At 37.7% G+C, this 20,850-nt stretch overlaps 1 protein-coding gene and 1 pseudogene across 3 annotated transcripts in view; both read right to left on the bottom strand.

Annotated features, from left to right (window-relative positions):
• The window catches only part of BMPR2 (bone morphogenetic protein receptor type 2), a 114,447-nt gene that overhangs the window by 44,317 nt on the left and 49,280 nt on the right, over positions 1–20,850 (bottom strand). For both annotated transcript variants that reach the window (XM_081096158.1, XM_081096159.1), the window contains exons 2-3: positions 7,790–7,960; positions 6,458–6,628 (exon numbers count right to left, since the gene is read on the bottom strand). In XM_081096158.1, the coding sequence (XP_080952284.1) occupies positions 6,458–6,628; positions 7,790–7,960 (342 nt within the window). The remainder of the gene's footprint in view (positions 1–6,457; positions 6,629–7,789; positions 7,961–20,850) is intronic.
• On the bottom strand, positions 11,515–13,767 carry LOC308522485 (large ribosomal subunit protein eL29-like; annotated as a pseudogene). The gene is made up of 2 exons: positions 12,103–13,767; positions 11,515–11,918 (listed from the first exon to the last, which is right to left on the bottom strand). The product of its transcript is annotated as a large ribosomal subunit protein eL29-like (transcript).

Here is a 20,850-nt window from a genome sequence, read left to right as displayed (position 1 = left end):
AACTATATTCTAAATAGGCACAGAACTACTAGCAAGTATTTTTTAAAGTTGCTATTATAAGAGGAAATCTTTGAAAAAATAATAATGGAGGTATTAAGACCTAGAATATGAGTTATCAATCCATAAATCTCCTCACTTATAGTCAGTTTTGTCTTGGGAGAATTATCTGATAATGTGGTTTCTGGCTGAACACATGCTATAAGGACTCTGATGGAAACCTCAGACCTGAACCTCAGATTGGCAAAACAACTGGCATCTATTTCTAAATATCAGAAGTGCCGGGAGCCGGTCCATGCTTGCTGTTTCAAGGGACCTGGTATATATGGCATACTGTTCTTAATATGTTTGCTCACCTTCTTGGCACTATGTGTTTTAACCAAGGTCGCCTCTCTGAGAAAGGTTGTTTCCCCAAGTAGGGATTTTCCCCTGAAGTTAGGGAGGGAATAAAATCCCTTAACTAAGTGCCAGGCGGGTAATTAATCACTTTAACTACGAATAATCATGCTTAAGCTACATAATCTTTACTCCCTGGAATGGAGATAAGAAACGCCCTAACCTTTGTAATAGAGATTGATAGGATTGGAATCAACTGGTATAAATACAGTTGAAACAAGACAACAGCAGACAGAACTTAGGAGACAGAAGAGAGAAGTCAGAACCTAGGCACAGAACCTACACAGAACGTTCTCTAGAGACAGAAGAACTTCGCTGGAGAGAACATGGCAAAAGATCCTGGACTGAACCTGACTACAGAATTTGGCAAGAGAACCTAAACCTGACTAGAACCTGGTGACAGAACCTGGCTGGAGAACTTGGAGAACCTGGCTGGAGAACCTAGCAAGAGACCATGGACACAGAACCTGGCTGGAGATCCTAAACAGAACTTCGCTGGAGATCCAGACCAGAACTTTGCTGGAGATCCTGGCTAGGCTGCTGATCAACTGAACGCTGTCCCCATGTCTTTCCTTCTTCGCCAACTCCATCCACACCTTTGGGGACCCCTGGACCCGCTGGGGTTGGACCCCAGCACAGAAGTTCTTTTTCCATTATTTCCCTTTTTATTTTAAAGGGTAATAATTCTTCTAAATGGAGGAAAACAACATGTATAGTCTACTTCAGATGCTGAGATTGGAGGAAAAAGCTTTTTTTGAGAACAGAGAGCTCGTTGCCAGAAGTCATTGGTGATTTATGGTTCAAATAGAACCTTAATTTTTATGGTACATAACAATGCTCACATACCTTTTTCCAACCTTAATAATTAATTATTTAATTATGTTTAAACAGACATTTCATTCATGTCTCAACAAAAAGCATCAGACTTCCCATTTTGTTAAATTTTTTAGGAAACAACAGCCAGAATAAATAGTCTAAGGAGATTTCATTTATTTGTGCCCTAATTACCTCCAAAAAAACTATGTAAGGTAGTTCTTAAGACTACACAAAATCTGTAATTAAGAAAAAAAAATTTAGAACTGGACGAAAGTGGAGTAATCTTGCTTCAATCCCCTAATTCTACATCAAAGTAATCCTTGAATGATTTTAATGTGAAATTCTGTGGCTCAACAAAATACATTCACTTATGGTCATGTGGTTAGTCTGTCAGGTTTTCCCTGACAATTCCTCCTCATTATTCTTAAAGATCCACTGCTACCATATGCTTTGGTTTATATTACTTACGTATCTAATGATCTTCACCTGCAACCGTGTGTGGGAAAGAAACACACAAAACAACATTTTTCTGAGGGAAGAGAGCTATATCTTGTTATTCTCAGCCATCCGTACATTCCTCCATTGCTACTGGGTCTGACCCTACTGGATGTGCAAGTTCTAGCGGTGAGAAGGCAAGTAAATGTGATGGTGGATATTGTGTAAATGCATACTTAATGAGAAAAATATAATTCCACTAATGCAATGAATGGCTTGAAGTCAGCAAGTAAACTGTTCATCTGAAAGCAATGTAGAGACATAAAAAGATTAACAGAGAACATTAGGTATCCTCTGTTGTTCCCTAGAGCAGTAGTTTTCAACCTTTTCCATCTCATGGCACACATAAACTAATAACTAAAATTCTGCAGCTCCCCAGAAAAGACATATTTTTGCCAACTTGACAAAAAACATAGGTATAATTTTGATTCATTCACACTGGACAGCTATTGTTGTGTTGGCTATTGTCATTTTTTTTATTTGACCATCAAGGGAAAAGAGATCAGTGTCCCTGAATAAACAGTTAGGTGTTGCATGTTTTAAAAATTATTGTGCACAAGGGTTCCCTTTTCTCTATATCCTAACCAACACTTGTTTGTTAATTTACTGATGATAGCCATTCTGATAGGTGTGAGGTGGTATCTCATTGTGGTTTTAATTTGCATTTCTCTGATGATTAGTAACGTGAGCATCTTTTCTTATGTCTATTGGCCATCTGTATATCCTCTTTGGAGAAGTGTGTATTCGGGTCTTTTGCCCATTTTTAAAATTGGATTGTTTGGTTTTCGTGTTGAGTTTCGTAAGTTCTTTATAAATTTTGGATACTAACCCCTTATCAGATGTATCACTGGTGAATATGTTCTCTAAAGAGTTTTTGCACAACGAAGGAAATTATCAACAAAATGAAAGACAACCCACTGAATGGGAGAACATATTACATTATTATTTAAAATGTAGCTCCTGTTATCCCTATCAACAGAAACTATCAGTATCAACAGAAACAGGCAAGGAAGGGATGAAATGACTAGATTTCAGACTATTTTAAATCATTTATTTCAAAGCTAGTTAGCTTCCTTCTTGAAAAATAACAGTACAAATGGGCAATAAATATAAGAAAATTTGCCGAAACCGGTTTGGCTCAGTGGATAGAGCGTCGGCCTGCGGACTGAAAGGTCCCAGGTTCGATTCCAGTCAAGGGCATGTACCTAGGTTGCGGGCACATCCCCGGTGGGGGATGTGCAGGAGGCAGCTGGTCGATGTTTCTCTCTCATCGATGTTTCTGACTCTCTATCTCTCTACCTTCCTCTCTGTAAAAAATCAATAAAATATATTTTAAAAAAAAAAAGAAAATTTAAAATAGAAAACAAAAAATATATGAACCTCACTAATAAAAACAAAGCAAATCATTTTTCAAAATGATCACAGCAAAGTTTTATTTTCATACTAGTGCTGATAAAAATAAATGAAATATGCACTCTTGTATACCACTGATGGAAATATGAACTGTTTTTACCAAAAGCTATTTGATAATGTATGAGGAACTTTATTATTTTGCCGGGGTCCAACCCCAGCGGGTCCAGGGGTCCCCAAAGGTGTGGACGGAGTCGGCGAAGAAGGAATGTCACGGAGACAGCGTTCAGTTGATCAGCAGCCTAGCCAGGATCTCCAGCCAAGTTCTGGTCTCGATCTCCAGAGAGGTTCTGCTGTTTATTGTTTTGTTACATCTGTATTTATACCAGTTGATTTTAATCCTGTCAATTTCTATTACAAAGGTTAGGGCGTATCTTATCTCCATTCCAGGGAGTAAAGATTATGTAGCTTAAGCATGATTGTTTGTAGTTGAAGTGATTAACTACCCGCCTGGCACTTAGTTAAGGAGTTTCATCCCCTCCCTAACTTCAGGGAAAAATTCCTACTTGGGGAAAAAACCTTTCTAGGAGAGGCATCCCCTCCCTGACTTCAGGGAAAAGTTCCTACCTGGGGAAACAACCTTTCTCGGAGAGGTGACCTTGGTTAAAACACACAGCGCTAAGGGGAGCAAACATATTAAGAACAGTATGCTATATACGCTTCCGGCATCATTTTTGTTATCAGATACAGAAATTACAATTCTGGAAATTGTAATTTAATTTTATATATACAAATATATGTCTAATATTCCCTCATGATTAGATTCAGGGTATGTATTCTTGGCTAAAAAATAGTACTATATGAGCGACACTGTGGCTTGCTCTGGATATCACGGATGTTCATCTGCCCTGTATTAATTGTGTTAATCTTAACTACCTCATCATGCTGTTGTCCAATTTCCTCACTTTATAATTACTAAATTTTTTCTGTTAATATGTGGGAAATACTTTAGAACAATGCAAATATCCTCCTGCCCATAAATTTGGATCTTTCGATGATTGCTGCCTAATCCAGACCTTACAATGATATTAGCAGAATAATAATTTTCCAACTGCTGCCCTCCTCCATCTATCCATTGGCACTTGGCATTCTACTATAAGCAAGTGCTCTCTCTTTTCCCTTCTCTACTACCAGCATAGACTCATTAATTTGTTTTCCTTCCAATAGCTTACAATTTATTACTGTACTGTTTTAGCACTCAAATTATCTCTAATTTGGCCAGTGGGAGTTCCTTCAAGCTGGCTCCTGTGTCCTTGTGACAAGTGTCCATCCTATTTGGGGGCATTTCTTTCCTTACTTTCTAATGTTAGAAGCTGTTTCAGACTGATCTAGCATCTATCCTACTCTTGTCCTAAAATAAGCCACTTTTCCAAGAAGTCCAAGTTTCTTTGAGTGGAGAGTTAGTTGTATTAGAAACTAAATTAGGGTTTCATATATGTTCATTGCTACTAGGGTGCTTTTGCTTCTTGTCCTTTTCAACAAATTGAACTAAGAAATATATGTGAATATATATATATGCATATATTACATACACACGTATTTAAATATATACACAAATATATATGTACACATATACATATATACATGACCACATATACATGCATATAATATATACATATACATATTTTTAAAAGTCATAAACCCATACTGACACCTTGAATTAAAATCTATTCTCATAATATTCTCTTGTCTTCCCCATATATAACTGTGTTCCTCTTCTTCAGTAAGAACACTGGCTCCAAGAACATCAACACATATAGTCATTTTATATATATATATTTTTATTGATTTCAGAGAGGAAGGGAGGGAGGGGGAGATAGCGAGAGAGAGAGAGAAACATAACTGACGAGAGAGAATCATTGATTGGCTGTCTCCTGCACGCCCCCCTACTGGGGATGGAGCCCACAACCTGTGCATGTGCCCTTGATTGGAATCGAACCCAGGACCCTTCAGTCCCCAGGCTGACACTATCCACTGAGCCAAATCAGCTAGGGCTAGTCATTTTCTTAATCCTATAATATAATACATCCACAAATGTTTTAGAATTGCTTTGTCCACATTACTGAAAACAAACCTAAAAAGAGTTCAGTATTTGTTTGCAGTTCTTCCGCCATCTCTTATATCCCATCTCACCCAAAAGAATATATATAGCCAAAATTATCTTTGCAAAAATCCGTATATTAGTTCTTTCCTTTTTCCTTAAGTGTGATTATGATACAATTGGGCTCATTTGTTTCAGTTTTATTTTAGTTTGGGGGTTCCCCCCTTCCTTTCCTTATTGATTTAATTTAATTTTTTACATATATATATATATATATATATATATATATATATATATGTAACATGATTCCAAAAGTCAAAACTACATATAAAAGGCTATACTCAGAGAACTGTCACTACTTCCTGTATCCTTTCCACTCCACCCCCTCTATCCCTTGTAAGTAATAAACTTCATTATTTTCTGGCTTATCCTTTCTTTGCTTCTTTTTGTAAAGATAAGCTTTCTGACTGACCTTCATGAAAGACAGCATACTGTATATGCTTTTTATTCATCTAACATTATCTCTAGAAATCACTCCATATCAGTTCATAAAGATCTTACTAATTTTTTTTCTTACAGCTGCATAGTTAGTACTCCATTACAGGTATGTACCGTAATATATTTCAAGTAATCTGCTATTCTTAGACATTTGGAAAATTTCCATTATGCAGTTACAAATAATACTGCAATGGATGACACTATGCATATATATTTTCATACTATTGGAGGTGTCTCTTCAAATTCTTAACAAATGGGGGTACTGGATGAAAGAGTAAGCACACATGCAGTTTTCTTAATATTGCCAAACTCTCCTCCTCAGGGGCTGGAATGTACTATATGTTGACTCACTTGGTAATATACCAAAACCTTGGAAATCCTGGTGCACTGCTTTTGGATTTCAGGTGTATCTAAATATAGTCTCATGATGCTGGAACTCTCCCTCTCACTCCTGCCAAACCTGAATGATATATCTATCTATATATCCTCACCTAAGGATATTTTCCCATTGATTTTTAGAGAGAGTGGAAAAGAGAGGGAAAGATAGAGAAAAACACAATGTGAGAGAAACACATAGACTGGTTGTCTCCTACACATGTCCTGACCAGGGCCCCGGGCCAGGGAGGAGCCTGCAACTGAGGTTTGTGCCCTTGACTGGAATCGAACCTGGGACCCTTCAGTCCACAGGCCAATTGCTCAATCCACTGAACCAAACCAGCCATGGCTGTTTGTATATATTTTTTAATTTTGCAAATTTCTTGAGAAAGGAGTTACAAGGAAAAATAAGTTACTTTAGTTACTTACTTAGTGGTGTTGTATCTGGAGGTGGAAAATTCTCGGTAAAGTTGACATTACACAAGTCTGTGCTACAGCAGCAGAAACGATATGTTCCATTCTGAATTGAGGGAGGGGTGGTAGTTACAATGCATTCCTCATGGTGACACTCTTCAGGATCTCCAAGGTGAGACCAACATCCTACAAATTGATATAAATGTAAACATTGACCCTTATAATGTTAAGGGTCAATACGATAAACAAAATTAAATGAAAACAACAAACTAAGAAATAACTGAAATAATTGCAATCAATGTTAGAGTGAGTACTCATCAGTTATAAAATACTTTTGCAAATCAATAGGAGACAATTTTTTCAAATAATAGGAAAATGGCAAATTTTAAATAGGCATTTCATGGGGCGGGGGAGCCAACAACAAAATGTTTAACTGCATCATTAATATAAGAATTATTAAAGCAACAGTAGATTTCATTTTTGTCTACATTAAATTGATCTAAGTTTAAAAAGTAATAATATACTACTGTAACAAGGAATCAATAACACTCTCACACACTATTGGAGGGAATGTAAATGTATATAGCATTTCTGGAAAACCAGATGGCAATTTTTCTAAAAAGCCTTTAAAATATTCATGTTTTAAAATCTAATAATTCTACTTTGAGGTATCTATTCCAAAGAAATAATTAGATAAGATCAAAGATTTATGTTCAAAGATGTTCACTGAAGTAGTATGTATTATAGTGAAAACCAGAAAACATAATGACCAACAGAGTAATGTGTAAGTAAACTGCCATATGTGTATACAATGAAATATTGTGCAGAGGTTAAAGATGCTTTATATATACACATACACACACACACACACTCACGGTCTTGGGGAAACATTCATGATATAACTCTCCCAAATCAATCAATAAAAATTTTTTAAAAAATATGAATAATTGGTGTGAAATTATTTATAGTTTATCCTAACTTTGGGTAACAAAAAGTACACACACATATAAACATAGAGGGACACAGAAAACACACCTAATAGAATAAATTAGTAGAATTTAAAAAATTCTTAGGAGTATGAAATTGTACGTATTTGTTTTTCTTAGTTTTCTGTATTTTCTAAATTTCATACAATAAGACTATTATAATAAGAAAGATATTATTTAAATCACCTAAAAATCAATTCCATTTATAAATTTGGGCTTTGTGAGTGAATATATATACATGGATATATACTTTTAAATTACTGTTTTCCAGGAGAGGGTTTTAACCTACCTCCATGCTTTTCAGATAAACTTCAATTTTATAAAACACAAAGTTATTTCAGGTAAGAAAAGTAGAACTTGCCTTGTTTTACGAGATTGATGTCCCCTTTTGACTTCTCCCAGAGTCCATAGCAGGTACTACCTTTTGAGCATAATATGGTTCCATTTTCATGAGAGATTCGACTCTCGCCTATCCCAAGGTCTTGTTGATATGGATCTTTAAATGCACATAGACGTTCTTGATTCTGAGAAGCTAAATTAAAATAAATAAAAGAATGACATTAATTTTATGGTAAAATTTGCAAAACATTATTATGTAAAATCTTAAGTCTTTTTAAAAGGCATTGTAAAGTTTCCTACTAAATTCCTAACAAGGGTCGAATAAATTTGTAGTTTCATATTTATTCAATTACTTCTCTCTTTCCATTAATTAATTTATAACCTCCAAACAAGAAGCAAACTTGAAAATTCATTTCCCAAAAGCAACTCCACTCTTACACAAATTATTACCACTTTCTCCTATTAAATAATTTTGGTATCTGAATAAATAAATATCCAAAAATATCCATGGCCCTAGCTGGTTTGGCTCAGTGGATAGAGCATCGGCCAGCGGACTGAAGTGTCCCGGGTTCGATTCCAGTCAAGGGCACATGCCTGGGTTGCAGGTTCGATCCCCAGTAGGGGGTGTGCAGTAGGTGGCCAATCAATGATTCTCTCTCATCATTGATGTTTCTCTCTCTCTCTCTCTCCCACTCTCCCTTCCTCTCTGAAATCAATAAAAACTTTTTTTTAAAAAAATGTCCATGCTCGCTGAAACCAGTTTGGCTCAGTGGATAGAGCGTCGGCCTGTGGACTGAAAGGTCCCAGGTTCGATTCCGGTCAAGGGCATGTACCTGGGTTGCGGGCACATCCCCAGTAGGAGATGTGCAGGAGGCAGCTGATCGATGTTTCTCTCTCATCGATGTTTCTAACTCTCTATCTCTCTCCTTTCCTCTCTGTAAAAAAATCAATAAAATATATTAAAAAAAAAAAATGGCCGAAACCGGTTTGGCTCAGTGGATAGAGCGTCGGCCTGCGGACTGAAAGGTCCCAGGTTCGATTCCGGTCAAGGGCATGTACCTGGGTTGCGGGCACATCCCCAGTGGGAGATGTGCAGGAGGCAGCTGATCGATGTTTCTCTCTCATCGATGTTTCTAACTCTCTATCTCTCTCCCATCCTCTCTGTAAAAAATCAATAAAATATATTTAAAAAAAAAAAAAAAAAATGTCCATGCTCTAGCACTGGCTAGTGTGGCTCTGTGGTTAGAGTGCTGGACTGTGCATCAGAGGATCTCGGCTTCGATTCCTGGTCAAAGGCACATCCCACCCTGGTCGGGGTACATGCTGCAGGCAACCAATAGAGGTATCTCAAATCGATGTTCTCCTCCCGTTTCTCCTCTCTATCTCTCTCTCCTTTCTTCCCCACCCCGCCTTATACCCTCTTAAAAAAAAAAATCAATGGAAAAATTATCTTCCAGTGAGAATTAACATCAACAAAAAATGTCCATGCTCTGAATTATCAAACCTCTAAAACAAACAAATGAACCAGCCAAGAAGGCTAAATAATTTTGGGAAATTCTATAATATTCACTTTTCTCATATTTTACAGTCAGCTATGGGAAGCTAAATATGCATCATTAGACATGGAAAACTAAGGATGAGAAGAGTGACTACAAATGGATATATGATTTCCTTTGGGGGACATGAAAATGTTCTAAAATTAGACTGTAGTAATGGTTGCACAACTCTATAAATTTACAAAAAGTGCCTGGCTGGCATGGCTCAGTGGTTGAGCATTGACCTATGAACCAAGAGGTCAGTTTGATTCCCAGTCAGAGCACATGCCCTGTTGCAGACTCAATCCCCAGGTTTCTATCTATCTCTTCCTCTCCCTTCCTCCCCCAAAATCAACAAAAAAACGTATTTAAAAATAACTAAAGAAATAAATTTATAAAAAGTAATTGTTCACCTAAAATGAGTGAATTTCATGTTATATAAATTATATCTTTTTTTTTTTTTTGAAAATTGAGCACTATTCTTTTTTTTTTTAATATATTTTTTTTTATTGATTTTTTACAGAGAGGAAGGGAGAGAGATAGAGTTAGAAACATCGATGAGAGAGAAACATCGATCAGCTGCCTCCTGCACACCTCCTACTGGGGATGTGCCCGCAACCCAGGTACATGCCCTTGACCGGAATCGAACCTGGGACCTTTCAGTCCGCAAGCCGACGCTCTATTCACTGAGCCAAACCGGTTTCGGCAATATATATAAATTATATCTTAATATATTTGTTTTTAAAAACTATGGCTACTGCCCAAGCCGGTTTGGCTCAGTAGATACCAGTATAGTGTTGGCCTGTGGACTGAAGGGTCCCAGGTTCGATTCTGGTCAAGGGCACATGCCCGGATTGCAGCCTAGATCCCCAGTAGGGGGCATGCAGGAGGCAGCCCATCAATGATTCTCTCATCATTGATGTTTCTCTCTCTCTCTCTCTCTCCCTTCCTCTCTGAAATCAATAAAAATATATGTATTTTTAAAAAGCTATGACTACTAGTGATCAAAAGAAAATGACTTTGTTATTAAAAATATCAGTATGATAGCAAGAAGAAATGCTCAATAATCCCTTATACTGAAGGGACAACCCAATTTAGTTTTAATACCAATCAATCTTTTTCCATAAACATAATCTAATTTAACTAATTTCAAGAGAACATTTGCCACATAATTCATCAGCTAACAAATATTTACCAACATTACTGAGAATACCAAAGAAGTAAAAGGTTTTCAAAAGCAACAGCTGATCTTTATTTGGTTTCTTAAAGTAGACTTTCCTAATGTGTTTAACTAGCCAGAACTATTACACTTGGCCAATATATTCCTCATGGGCTTCTGATTTATTTCTTAATTTTGGGTGTATCTTATTTAGTGTGGCTTAATTCACTAGCACCTTAGCACTGGAGATGATTCATTAAAATGTTTCTGAACCCACAAAACCAAGGACCAAACTCTGGAGAAGGAATGAAAGAGCCAACAACTGTGTGCCCAAGCCAATTTAGACTCCTAGCCCTGTCATATCACAACAGAAAGCACCTTCAAAGTGTTGAGCTACACCACTAGGGTATTCACAAGTAGGTAATACAGAGTTCTCAAGTGCTTATAATGGTCTTTTTGGACACAGACAATAATTATTAAATTTAGTAATCAGATGATAATTACTGAAAAATAAATGTGACTTGATTTCAACAATTTAAAACCACTTCAGGCAATCTTCTAGAAGATATTTATTAATCTCAACTAAATGTCCAGAAAATATAGTAAAAAATAACTCTAAGGTATTAACCTAATTATGATTCTACCATATTTTTAACCAAATGTACTCACATATTCAAATTCCTTTAATGACAATCTTAATTATATTTTAGATTATCTTATACATTAAATACCAGTATTTCCTTAGATTATCCCCTAATTTGTAAACTTTACCAAATTATAAAAATTAAAAATATTTCTACATACAAAGTACATATAACACAAATTCATACTTAAAAGATTCAAACTACAAACATAAACTCTGTAATGTGAAAAAACATGCCTATGAGGCATAACTTCTTTTCCCTGTCCTACTCCATTTCTTTTCTTTTTTGACAGACAGATCCTGCCTCAGGTTTATTGGTACAAATAGCACAGGAGGACACCAGCTCCATGCAGTCAGCAGCCCAGGGGTCCCACCAGTCCTTCTGTCCTCACATTGGCAGTCAGAGGCTTCTACTGTGCAGCCTTCTTGGGGGCCTGGGGGCCTTTGGGAGCAAGAGCCTGGGCACTTTGGGAGCCTGAGCTGCAGCTGCACCCACAACCTGAGGCTTGGTTTCGGCCTTGGCCTTTGGCCGGCAGAGCCTGAGCCCCATGGAAATGCGGGCACAAGCACGTTTCCCAAGTTTGGGGTGAGCGATGCAGGCAAGTCAACTGAGCTCGCAGCTGCTGCCCTTTGGGATATTGGGCCTGATCTCCTTGGGCTTGACCAGGCCTGATGGCCTCAGCGCATGCGCTCATGGCCTTGTTGGCTTGCATCTTCTTCAGGCCCTTCTTGTTGTGCTTCTTGGCAAAGCGCCATGTTCCTTAGGAACTTGGGGTCTACTCCCTTAAGAGATTCGTATCTTTTTTTTTTCTTTCTTTTTTTTTATTGCTTAAAGTATTACAAAAAGTATTACATATGTCTCCTTTTTTTTCCCCCCGCCCTTGACAATCCCCTGGCCTCCCCTACCCCCCAGTGTCTTATGTCCATTGGTTATGCTTATATGCATGCATAGAAGTTCTTTGGTTGATCTCTCACCCACCCCCCTCCTGCCCTCCCACCCTCCCCGAGATTCGAGATTCGTATCTTTGTGGTGGGGTTTCTTGATGCCGTTTCTGTGCCATTTTCAGGACTGCTTGTGTGTGGTGTGGTTCTTGGACTTGGCCATCTCTGCACCGAAGCCCGCAGACCCCCAGTGACCGGACGCCCAGGGACAGGAAGAGAACGTGGAGGCCGTGGTGCAGCACGGGAAATCCGGTCATCCAGGCGGGAAGGTACTACTCCCCACTCCATATCTTAAGTTAAATGCTTCTTACCTAATACCAGATAGTGAAGCTATAAACCCACTCGTTTTCTCTTTTTGTCTTGATTGTTGTCTTGATTGTTAGAAAGGACAGAATAAATTTCTGAACTCAATATCTCTTGTTTTCCACAACCAAAATATCCTGTTTTCCCTTCTCTTTTTCTGCTATCCATTTTGACTAGAACTTTGCGTTGACTACTGAGTTAATGAATCTAACTGTACTTGGAAGTATAAAGATCATACATAAATAAGTGCCTCATTTAATTTAAAAAGAAAAAGAAAATGTATATCCTTGTGAAAGAATAGATACAAAAATGAAAATTTTTGCTTTTCCTGGATCTCCTTTACAACTGAAAAGTAGCTAAAGGCCTGAATACATCAAAACTTTTTAGTGACATCTATAATAATAAAAGCATAATATACTAATTAGACCAGACATTCTTTCGGACATCCTTCCAGACAACCTTCCGGACAAAGCCTGGCTGCGAGGGCCGAGGCAGCCGCTGCAGTGGGCAGGGACCAAGGTAGAGGACTGGCTGCCGCGGCGGCAGTCAAGGCCGAGCCCTTGCACAAATTTTGTGCATCGGACCTCTACTTATTAAATAATTTGATGATTGAAACCTAAAATTCCTCCTTATAAAAAAAGTCAAAAATAAGCAAATCCAATCTCCCCTGTGTTTCCCTCTCCCCTGCTCCGCCCCCAACTAAGCTGAATTGATTATCAAAGCAATAGAGATACAATTGGAAGGGACTAAATTATATCTTTAATATCCCTCAGTTTTCACTAAATAATTTTTTTCTTAAAATAACATGAGCCTACTTTTCAGGAATTATTTTATGATAGTGACATTAGTACAGGTCAATTATAATGTGATATTTTAAGAGTAACCTTCCAAATTATGATTCAGCAAATTCTTATACAATATAAAGGTATTCTAGCAAGAATTCTAACTAAACTGCCCTGGTCAAAACAAAGAAAGATTACTTTGTAAAACAGTGTTTGTAGCTTTTTAAATGCTCTTTGTGGAATGAGTCTTAGCTATATCTCTGTACAAAGTTTTGAATTCTTCATAAATAATGTAGGAAAAGTAGGGATGAGACAAAGAGTACAAGAAACAGTATAGCCTAGCATTATATTGTCACAGATCACATACAGAGACCTAATCATTTACAAGTCAGTGTTCTAAATTTGTTAACAGCTAGACAAACTTTATTCAGTCAAGTATGGTCGATTAGCTCTTTTAAGGGACATCCTTAACCAGGTATACTGATTAGAGATGGATTTATTTTTTAATTATTCTCATTTTAAACAGGTGGTATTTGGTTATAATAAGCACTAAAACAATTTTGATTAACATAACTACATTAAACTAAAAAGAATCTCATCCAAACTGCTGATAGAGGCATCATCATAAAAGACAGAGCTGAGCTGATCATGCTAAAAATCTGTTAGCTCCCTGATGCTCCTAGAATAAAATCCAAACACTATGTGTGCATATAAGGTCCTTTATGATATACTAGAGGCCCAATGCATGAAATTCATGCAAGGGGCTCAGCCCTCACAACCCCGGCTGCCTCGCAGCCCCAGTGTCGTCTGGACAGTCGTCTGCTGTTTGGTCTAATTACATATTATCTCTTTATTATATAGGAGGATATCCAACAGAGCTACTTGATCACTTTAGAGGCCTGGGAATTTCTGTTTCCATAAGTCCCTTTCTCCATAAAAACTATTAAAAATTATATTTTTTAAAAATTATATTTTATAAATGCATTGGTATAAAGAGAATGTATTAGAAGAGAAACCAAGATGGTGGCATAGGTAAACACCGGAAATTGCTGCCTCCCACAACAACTTAAAAAATACAACTAAAAGACAAAACGGACATAATCCAGAACTACAGGAAGGCTGGCTGAGTGGAAATTCTACAACTAGAAGGAAAGAGAAAGGCACACTGAGACTCAGAGGAGGTGCGGAAGTAAAGTGCAGAGGTAGGGAGGCTCGAGAGAGCGCGCGGAAAGGGGCTGGCACCTGAGGACACCGCTGTCTGTTTGAATCGGGAGGGAGTCACAAGCTCCTGACTGCTCTGAACTCCAGTTCCCGGAAGTCTCTGGGGACCCAGGACTCATACAGGGAGAAACTAAACTGTATGGCAGCGGGCAGAACTCGAAACTTGAGGGCGGCTTTCCCTCAGAGGTGCTTGCAGCGATTACCGGGACACTGAAACGCGGGGCCCCTTAGGGCAGGGCTGAGGATCAGCCATAGCTGCTTGCTCCGCCCTGTTGATTCCCTGAGACCCCGCCCCACCCAGGCTGCGGCAGAGGCTTTTGCATATGAATGCCCTGGCCCTTTGCAATCTGAAAATTACCTAACAAACTGCAGCTGGGCCAGACAGACCCAGAGCTTCCAAGAGAAGGCCCAAGGCCCCACAGCGGCTTTCACTGCTTCACAGCTGGGCCTCATCTGGGCACCTCCAAACCCCCAAAAAGGAAGGGGAATCTGCAGATCTCTTCGTAGTTCATGCTGGGTAGCCTCAGGCAGAGGCTAAATTAGCACCTCCTTAAATCCAAGAGCCAGTGTACCCAGTGGTCAGAGTGGGACCATCCAGATTACAACTCCTCAGATCCATAAGGGACACTCTCAGGGGGCAGACTCAGTGAGCACCAAAGCCCCACTGAAGCAAGTCTTGCCCCAGAATGGTGTCTTCAGCACAGAAGTTCTCCCACTGCAGACACAGCTGATTCTCAAGGACAATTGGCCTGGAGGTCAATTCTCCCAGTGATACCTACAACAATCAAGGCTTAACTATAACAAGACTGTGCACAAAGCCCACAAAGGGATGCACCAAGAGTGTCCACCTCAGGTAACTGGGGAGGCTGAGCCACTGGGCCCTACAGGACACCTAGCACACAAAGCCACTCTACCAACACAGGGAAGCATAAAAAATGCCAAGACAAAGAAACAGGTCACAAATGACAGAAATGCAGGAAAGCAAACAACTGGATATAGAGTTCAAAACCACAGTTATAAAGTTTTTCAAGAATTTTCTGGAAACCATGGATAAATTTAATGAGACCCTGGAGGGTATGAAAAAAGACCAACTAGAAATTAAACATACACTGACTGAAATAAAAATATTATACAGAGATCCAACAGCACATAAGAGGATCCCAAGAATCAAGTCAAAGATTTGAAATACGAAGAAACAAAAAATACCCAACCAGAAAAGAAAAAAGAAAAAAGAATCCAAAAATATGAAGATAGTGTAAGGAGCCTCTGGGACAACTTCAAGCGTACCAACATCAGAATTATAGAGGTGCCAGAAGAAGAGAGAGGGCAAGATATTGAAAACCTATTTGAAGAAATAATGACAGAAAACTTCCCCTACCTGGTGAAAGAAATAGACTTACAAGTCCAGGAAGCGCAGAGAACCCCAAACAAAAGGAATCCAAAGAGGACCACACCAAAACACATCATAATTAAAATGCCAAGAGCAAAAGACAAAGAGAGAATCTTAAAAGCAGCAAGAGAAAAAAAGTCAGTTACCTACAAGGGAGTACCCATATGACTGTCAGCTGATTTCTCAACATAAACTATGCAGGCCAGGAGGGAGTGGCAAGAAATATTCAAAGTGATGAATGGCAAGAACCTACAACCAAGATTACTTTATCCAGCAAAGCTATCACTCAGAATTGAAGGTCAGATAAAGAGCTTAACAGATAAGAAAAAACTAAAGGAGTTCATCACCACCAAACCAGCATTATATGAAATGCTGAAAGGTATTCTTTAAGAAGAGGAAGAAGAAAAAGGTAAAGATAAAAATTATGAACAGCAAATACATATCTATCAACAAGTGAATCAAAAATCAAGTGAATAAAGGATCTGATGAACAGAGTAAACTGGTGAATATAATAGAACCAGGGGCATGAAAAGGGAGTGGACTGACCATTCTTGGGGGGAAAGGGGTGTGGGGGTGCAGGAAGAGACTGGACAAAAATGACAAAAATCGTACACCTATGGATGAGGACAGTGGGAGGGGTAAGGGCAGAGGGTGGGGTGGGAACTGGGTGGAGGAGAGCTATGGGGGGCGGGGGGGAAGAGGAACAATTGTAATAATCTGAACAATAAAGATTTAATTAAAAATAAATAAAGAGAATGTAGTAGTATTATATACTAAAACATTTTCTTTAACCTAGAAGTCCATTTTTCCTTCTGATTTTAAAAGAAATTAAAATATTTTCATGGCCCGCCACAAATACTGTGGGTCTTTGTCCCTGTGCCTACAGTCTTTTTTTTTTTTTTTTTTTTTTTTTTCCTCTCAAAAACAATTTTTATTAAAATCGCATTTATTTTTTTTTTTTTTTTTTTATTGCTTAAAGTATTACAAAGGGTATTACATATGTGTCCATTTTATCACCCCGCCCTAGACAGTCCCCTAGCCTCCCCTATCCCCCAGTGTCTTATGTCCATTGGTTATGCTTATATGCATGCATACAAGTCCTTTAGTTGATCTCTTACCCCCCTACCTCCTGCCCCCCAACCCTCCCCTGCCTTCCTGCTGCAGTTTGACAATCTGTTTGAGGCTGCTCTGCCTCTGTATCTATTATTGTTCAAAAGTTTATAATGGTCTCTATTATCCATGAATGAGTGAGATCATGTGGTATTTTTCCTTCATTGACTGGCTTATTTCACTTAGCATAATGCTCTCCAGTTCCATCCATGACGTTGCAAATGGTAAGAGTTCCTTCCTTTTTACAGCAGCATAGTATTCCATCGTGTAGATGTACCACAGTTTTCTAATCCATTCATCTACTGATGGGCACTTAGGCTGTTTCCAGATCTTAGCTATGGTGAATTGTGCTGCTATGAACATAGGGGTGCATATATCCTTTCTGATTGGTGTTTCTGGTTTCTTGGGATATATTCCTAGAAGTGGGATCACAGGGCTGTGCCTACAGTCTTAATGGGTATCCTACCTTTTGCCATTCATCTCACTTCTTTATGCTCAGTTCCCACCACATAATATGCCAAGGCCTTTCCTGACCTACTATAATGTTCTCACTATCCAAATGCCATTTTCCCTGCTCTTCAGTGAAGTCTATAGACTATTAAATGATGTGCTGCATTCCCAAAACTTAACTCATATATGTTTCAGCATTATATTTTATCTGTTAACCTATATGCCTCCCCAACCAAGCCAGAGGCTGACTTCATTTGTTCCAAGAGCAAGATAGGGTTTATTTAACTCATTTTGTATAGCACTAATCTCCAACAGTGTTACGAGCAGACAGTTTTCATATCTACATATATTGTACGCAATAGCACATTCCCATTCAAATGTTACCAAAATCTAAGCAATAATCATCTCATCCTTCTACCATACTACAATAAATGAAACAGTAAATGTAGTATGAATGTAGAGGCAATATTATTTTCCCTCTCATATCTAGCCAAATTACTGAGAATAAAGTAATCATTTTTTGTTTACATATGCTTACTGAATCAGTATTTGCTAATCATATGCAGCATTTAATTCCCAGGAACAGATGCAACATATCTAGAATACTCAGCTATCTTGAATTTCCCACTGCATGCTACAACACTACCAAGAAAGTAGTGTGTAAAGGTATAGCATAATTTGATCATGTCTGTATCCGTTAACTGTCAGTACAGACATAAATCTATAATAAATATTATGCATATAATGAAAAATACTTATTTCCTTTTATGAGAGAAGAAAAAAATGCTTATCCTGAAAATGTTAACTATTTGCTCTTTCCCCTTTTTACCAAGTAAGCTTACATTACTTGAATTTTCATGAAAATATAGTCATGTATTATATATATATATATCAAAATCAAAGGTGTCCTTGAATTACTTACTTTTACATCCAATTTTTTTCATTTTGAAATATCTACAAATTCATAGGTAGTTTAAATGAAATAGATACTGACAAAAGTCCAATGCATCTCTCCTCAGTGTGAACATCTGACACAGTAACTGTACAGTATCAAAATCACGAAATTGACATTAGCACAATCCATTGAGCTTATCCAGATTTCACATTATACAAGCACTCATCTGTATATGTGAATATCTGTAAATATATGCAATTCTGTCACACATTATTACAATCAAAATACTTAACTGTATTATCACGACTCCCTTATGTTAAAACTTTATAGTCACCATCTCTTCATCCCATTCCTAACCAAGAGCAACCACCAATTTGTTCTCCAACTGGATAATTAAGTTATTTCATGATTGTTACAAAAATGAAACCATTCAATACATATCTATTTGAGATTGGCTTTTTTCACCAAGCAAAATTTCCTGGAGGTTCATCCAAGTTGTTGCATGTATGAATAGTTCATTAATTTTCATGGAGTAATATTCATGGTATGGTTATACCACAATCTGTTTAACTTTTCACCCTTTGAAGGTCATTTGGGTAGTTTCCAGTTTGGGGCTATTAGAAATAAAACTGCTATAAACATTTGTGTATATTTCTATTTTAACAGAAATTTTGTTTATTTAAAATAAGAATAATTTCCTTGAAAAATAAAGTATGACGTCTGCAAAAAGCAATTAAGACCGTGTGCTCTACAAACAAAATACATTGTGTCCCATCATATACATTTGTCCATTTACAAAACATACAAACTCCTTAACTTCCTCAGATCAAGTACTTCTAGTACTGGGAGAAACTGGCTTTGCTATGGAATCTTGGGTTAAAGAATTATTCATGTAATATTCCTTATATTTAAGCAAAGTAAAATGTGGCAAAATAAATACCATCTAAATATGTCATTAAATATCTGAGATGAGATCCATCCATGTTGTCGCAAATGGGAGTATTTCATCTTTTTTATGAGTTAGTATTCCATTGTGTATATACACCACTTCTTTATCCAATCATCATCAGTTGAAGGACACTTAGGGTATTTCTATGTCTTGACTATTTTGAAGAAAAGTGCAATGAACAAAAGGGCATAAATATCTTTACAAATAAGTGTTTTCAAATTTTGGGGGTAAATACCCAAAAAAGAAATCACTAGATCATATGGTAACTCTATATTTAATTTTTTGAGGAACCTCCATACTGTTTTCTATAGAGGCTGCACCAATTTATATTCCCGCCAGCAATGTACAAGGGGGTTCCCCTTTCTCCCTCCACATTCTCTCCAACACTTATTATTTCTTGTCTTACTGATAACAGCCATTTTAACAGATGTGAGATGGTATATCATTATGGTTTTGATGTGCATTTCCCTTATAACTAGTGAAATTGAGCATCCTTTCTGTTGTAATAATCAGTGATAGATAAGAGACCAAAATATCCAACCATACACTTTATCCTTCTCACACTCCATTCATCTCTCTTTATCTCTTCCTCACATCAACCTCTTTATTATTATTTTTTTAAATCCTCACCCAGGGATATTTTTTCCACTGATTTTTAGGGAGAGTGGAAGAGAGAGGGAAAAACAGAGAGAAATATCGATGTGAGAGAAACACATCGATTGGTTGCCTTCTGCATGAGCCCTAACCAGGGCCCAGGCCAGGGAGAAGCCTGCAACCAAAGTATATGTGCCCCTGACCAGACTCGAACCCAGGACCCTTCAGTCTGCAGGCTGATGCTCTATCCACTGAGCCAAACCGACTAGGGCAACTTCTTTCTTATTACCACAAATGTTCAGCATGCCAATTTCCTCAGAGATAGTCATACAAACATTTAATTCTACTATACAAGTCCTAAATATCACAAAAGTAAAGCCTGAAGCTGTATGGAAAAATTCCCCATAAAACATTCTTCTTAATATAAACTAGGCTTACTCTTTGAAAGTCACATCCACAAAGTAAATCTAATGGACGGAATAACTCACTCCTCTTAGGAGCCTTCGTGCACTCTCTTCCCCTTAACTAGAATGCTTATGTACTTAACTCCTATTTATATTAATATTTCTTCTTCAAAGACTCTTTTCCTAATCAACCCAGACCAGGGAGTGTACAACATCTATCATATGTTCCATAGCGTTCTATACTTCAGACAATTTCCACACTTTTTAGTACTTATAATGTGCCTGGCTTATTCACCAAATTATGAGCTCTATGAGAAAAGGGCTTTAGCTCTTGTGCACCACTGTGTCTTCAGCACACTGCATTATACCTGGCATTTAATATATGTTTATTGAATAAGTGAATGATTGATGTGTTATCTTCACCTTGTTTTGCCAGGGACAAAAAGGATTACTGGCATTAATTTTTTAAATAAAAAAGGGTAGGACACACCAACAAAATGAAACTCTATGTCCATGCAAAAACGAACACAATAGATTTATTTACAACAGTCACAAAATGGAAATACCAGTAATTCAAGTACCCATAAATTGGTGACAGATTCAACAAAATCTACACTAATAAAAGAGAAACATGGTAATTGGCGTATGACCGCTACCTTTCCCATTGGCTAATCAGGGCAATATGCAAATTAACTGTCAGCCAAGA

The sequence above is a fragment of the Myotis nattereri genome (assembly GCF_964212035.1).
Source record: "Myotis nattereri genome assembly, chromosome: 7".
In the NCBI taxonomy this organism is placed as follows: Eukaryota; Metazoa; Chordata; class Mammalia; order Chiroptera; family Vespertilionidae; genus Myotis; species Myotis nattereri.
The sequence above is the reverse complement of the archived record's forward strand: the minus strand, read 5'-3'. Positions and strand labels throughout refer to the sequence as shown.